A 5,231-nucleotide genomic window follows, 5' to 3' on the forward strand; every position below is an offset into this window, starting at 1 on the left:
TATATATATATACTCGTCATGTCCCACATACTTTAGTCAGTTGTGGTATATTTTTAATCTCTAGACGGTCATGTCGTCATAGAGTAAATATAGGTTTATATTAAAATATATGTTAACTTTTAGGAATAGAATTTTGTCAAATGGGGTTTTGACTTTTTAGTCATAAAATTTAAGCATATAAGTGTTTTTAGTCATAAATTTGTGGCAAAAGGGGCTTTTACCTTTTAGTCTATGCTCCATGGCCCTCTGGATTAGGATCTCTGCTAAATTTACGATCAATCTTCGGAAGAAACCTGATTTCTGGTCGCGACCCTAATCCAGAGGGCCGTGTTTACACTGTTCAGTCATAACATTTAAGCACAAGGGGGTTTTAGTTATAACATTTAGACATATTAAGGGTTTGTAGTCATACAAAACATTTAGGCTATGTGTATTACACGGCCCTTTGACCCTCAGTCCCTCACACTCACCACAGCCGCTAAAATATAAAAAGCTACTGCGGCGGGCTGCACTCGACACTGACTCGCTGAGCCGTTGACTCGCAGACTCGCAGTCTCGCAGTGCTCAAAACGTTTTAGATAAATAGTTATAACGATAAATTGTTCACGTAATTTTTAAAAATAGAAAATACGTTCAACTTTACACTGAAATAATTCATTGATGTTTTTGTTGTAAAACGATATTTGAATGAATGTTGATCTACAGAGCATCGACTACTTTACAGTTTACACTCCAGTCTATAGTCCATTTTAACATTTAGAACATTAAGAGTTTCTCCTCTCTCTCTCTCCTACTCTCTACTATATAGCAGTCTCTACTCTAGTCTCTACTACTCTACTCTCTCTTAAAGAGAGAGAGAGTATATGTAAAATAAACTACTTGCAAACATAGTTTGTATTACTGTTTTTTATTAAAAACAAACCCAGTAAAGTTGAGAGAGAGAGAGAGATAGATTATAGTAGAGTAGTCAGTAGAGTAGTGAGTAGGGTATCGATTTTTTTGCACTCTGCAGCAATTGTTTTATATTATTTTGATTCAAAATAGCTAAATTTTAAAAAAATATTCATGATTTAGTCTATTTTTTAAATACACCTAAATCTATGACACTCTACAGTCTACACTCTACAGTCTACAGCTGAACGAGGAACACATACAAATAAACATAAAAGTGCATATTATTATTTTCAGCGTTTTATACGTATTTACTATTTTAGGAAATACAAATATATGTACATATTTAAAATTAGGAATATTATTTTATAAAATATGCCATATTTATGAAAAATAGATGGCATATCTATTTTATTTTTTAAATTTTCCTAAAAATATATTTCGTTCATTTTTCATATTTACTATTTTTCTAAAAATATATATATTACATCTTATTATTTCGCTTATATAATTTCCTCATATTTATTTATTTCTCCTATATTTCCACATGTTATACTTTTAAGAGCATATTAATATTTTGTATTGACATAGCTTGCTATTTAGTATGAGTGACGATAGTTAATACTAAAAGTTACAAACACATTGATAAACAGTCCTTGTGTATGCACAACACATATGCACAACGTAGCATAGTAATCTACAAGTGTGAACATATATATGAAGCTTACACTTTGTTTATGTACACTAAAAAAGTAAAAGTTCTATAGTCTATATAATAAATAAATCATGAGTTATATGACATCTAAACACGCATTTTTATAATGTTATTATTCCGAGTCATAGAACTCGACAGAGATCATTTAACAGTGAAGCTGGAAGATGTACAGATCAAGCTGCACTTGAATACTGTGCACTGGGGAGGCATATTTCGGCATGTGGGCTTATATTGTCACTGTATATAAGTCAAATAAACTAACGATTAATGTGTTGACTTGTGTATATAATATATGTGATTGCTTGTCAGTATATCAACACCACAAATATAAAACTGGATCAATTTTTTTTGCCACTTTTTTTTGTTCCAGAAATCAATCAATTCTCAAATTGGTAACAATTTGCCACCATATATATATATATATATATTATATATATATATATTTCCTTTGTAAAAAAAATATTGTGTTGACTCACTTGACTGATGTCAACTTGTCATGTCCCTCTCCGAGTCTGAAAACCTGACTCTCTCTCTCTCTCTCTCTCTACTAGAGTTTGATTTTTTTTTCTCATCGGCTGCATTTTTCATCCAGCGACAATTTCTAGAGAGAGGGCCATGCTGTTGTAAATATACAGTTGATTTTTGTTTTTGTAAAAAACAAAACGATTTGAAGACTGGCGTTAGGGGTACGGATACGGGATAATTGATCATATTTCTTTGGTATTATTAGTTATTACTACATGGGTCGAGAGTCGAGACCGGAGAGCCAAGCTAAAAACGTTATCCGATATAACGTTTAAAAACAATTATTTTATTAATTTACATTTAACGGTTATATACCATAGTCCATTTCAGATGACTGGTCATTATGTCCTTAAATTTTGGAGCCAGATGTAGCCAGAAAGAGTGACGGTTATTTTGGGCTATATGGCCCATTTCGTTATTAATAGGTGCATTTTTTAAGTGCAATTTTCAATATTTTATTTCAGAAACCATATATGACCTTTAAAACGGTTTATCGGATATTTTTATATATAATTTTGCATTCACGTTTACCGTGTATCCTATCGTAGTGTATTGAGCTTCGCCGGAGAGGCGGGGACTCGACAGTCGACAGTGTCGACACTCGTGACTCGACACTCGAGAGTCGAGACTCCGGGATCAAAATTGTTTTGTAAAACCAAAAGCAATTTGAAAAAAAAATGAGATTCATCAGAGTACGGATAAAGGATTGTGCTGGTACTCGGTAATCAATTGACGGTTCAAATAGGACTTATTCACAAAATTATCAGAGAACAAAGGAGACGATTGGAGAACGTATTCAAGAGGTAAATATTAATAAATTATAATGTCCTAACTCCTAAAGTCCTTTAGCCTTTTTTAGTCTAAACCAGATAGACTGTCAGAAACAGAGAAACTAAATAAATAGAATACATACTTAGATTTGATGTATTTTTAGCCCGGTCGGAAAGTTTTGGAGGTAACAGTATTAGGGGAACTAAAAAAGCAGTGTTGAAAACTTTCCGCCCGTCAATCACCGACTGGACGGCTCACGGGAGTCCCGGCTGGACACGTATGGAAGACTTGGTCCTTGGAGGCCACGAATTGGCTACAGGCCCGCCCGCCTGTGGCCCGTGGGTGCGACTACATACAGTTGCACACGTTTGCTCAAGCACATAATCTGCTCTGAAATGGGAGTAATCAAACATGACAGCCAGTGGACCGTGACACTGCTATTCAGCATTTTTCGTTCAACGATCTCACGAGAGTGTTGAGACTTGAGACTTGTGAGAGCATGATTATTGATTTCAGATTTAAAAAAAATAATGCACTCTACAGTCTACTCTCTCTAGCTGCTCTCTCTATGTCTAATTGTCCATAGAGTATAGAGGGCATGATTATTGATTCGCGTATCAGTAACAAGAGTATGAACCTTGCAATTTGGATTATTCTGTAGAAGCCTCAGAATAGGACAAAATCGGAACGATGACCGTGAAATGGAATAATAGACATGAACCACAAAATTCCGAATGTGAGTGCATGAGGAGCGTTGAGGTAAAATATTTTTATAAATTGAATATGAATTGACACGTCCTATATAAGCCAGTGCAACTGCACTTGCAAATTTCAGAACTATTGAATTGCGATACAGTCACAACAAACTTGACTACTGACACAATGAGAGTCCACACACTAACAGCAATTATTGCACTTGCTGCCACTGTGATGGCTCAAGGCCCTACTGCAAGCCCCACACCAACACCGTCAGTATCTTCTGAAGCGACAATGCCTGCACCGTCGGCATCGACTTCAGAGGCACCATCTGCCCCTACACCATCGGCATCGACTTCGGAGGTACCGACTGTCCATACACCAACGGCATCGACTTCGGAGGTACCGACTGCCCCTACACCAACGGCATCGACTTTGGAGTCAACAACTGCCCCCAACGTTTCAGAAGGACCTGCCGCAACACCAACTGCTTCTCCTACCCCATCAGCGAGCGAGTCAACAGAACCCGTAGTAACAATCACACCATCTGCAACGGCCACACCATCTGCATCTCCAAGTACGTCCATGGATGCTGCTGTAACACAATCTGCGACTGCCACACCATCTGCCTCACCTAGCACGTCTACGAATGCTGCTGTCACATCCACCCCAACTGTCCCCGATAGTGACTATATCACGTGTGCGATTAAGGATGTCGAAAGTCCTCTAGGCTGTGATGAGGTTCAGGACGACAAGTCGTGCTGTCGATACAGTTGGAGCTGTGGAAATCTAAACAAGTGCACCCCCTCGTTCTGTTGCAAAGAGACCATCCCCACACCAACTCCTCATCCTTCACCATCCAGCACCCCCAGTTACGAGCCAGTCGATAATTACATCAACTGTGCTGTGAAGAAGTCAGAGGGTGGCTTTAAATGCAACGGAGATGAGGTGGTAGACAAAAAGAAGGAGTGCTGTCGTTGGTCTGATGAATGTGGCAACTTGAAGAAGTGTACCGAGGATTACTGTTGCACTGACGATACTTATCACCCTAAGCCATCACCTTCTGCCAAACCTCAAGACTACAGTATCAAGTGCAAGGAGAAGCATGGTATCTATTGCTCTGTAGGCTCTGAGTTAGATGAGGACAAGAAGTGCTGTGAGTATCCCGGCGCATGTGGAGATCTTAAAAGTTGTAAATCAGATTACTGCTGTACCGAATCTGGCCCACTACCACCACCAGATACCGTTGGAGCCTGTGATTGTGATGGAGCAGTAGTCGACAAGGTTTGTTACTCAACGCTCGAGAAAGCTATTAAAGCTGCATCGAATGGTGACATCGTCTACGTTGGTGGTGATATCGAGGTAGACGCGCCTATTCAATTTACACAAAGTCTGTCCTTCAGCGGTGTGCTTTGTGATGACGAGCGGGCTCAGATTATCGCTACTTTCGATGAGGTCGATAGAGCTATCTTCGAGGCTGTGAATGAGGATGAACAGGAAGTGAACTTCCTGCACCTGGCTATCACCAGCGAGGATGACAACTCGGCTGCTGCGTTCCACTCTCTTGGCAGTGTCACTGACGCCCCTAACCAGGGAGTGACCATGAACTTGACGAATGTATGGATTCATGACC

At 38.9% G+C, this 5,231-nt stretch overlaps 1 protein-coding gene across 1 annotated transcript; it reads left to right on the plus strand.

Moving 5' to 3' along the window:
* Positions 1–3,784: 3,784 nt before the first annotated feature.
* On the plus strand, positions 3,785–5,215 carry SARC_12902 (hypothetical protein; the record flags this gene model as incomplete). The annotated part of the gene is made up of 1 exon (XM_014292983.1): positions 3,785–5,215. A coding segment is annotated over one exon (1,431 nt), but the record flags the coding sequence as incomplete, so codon positions are not given.
* Between the last annotated feature and the right edge of the window lie 16 nt (positions 5,216–5,231).

The sequence above is a fragment of the Sphaeroforma arctica genome (assembly GCF_001186125.1).
Source record: "Sphaeroforma arctica JP610 unplaced genomic scaffold supercont1.2692, whole genome shotgun sequence".
Classification (NCBI taxonomy): domain Eukaryota; class Ichthyosporea; order Ichthyophonida; genus Sphaeroforma; species Sphaeroforma arctica.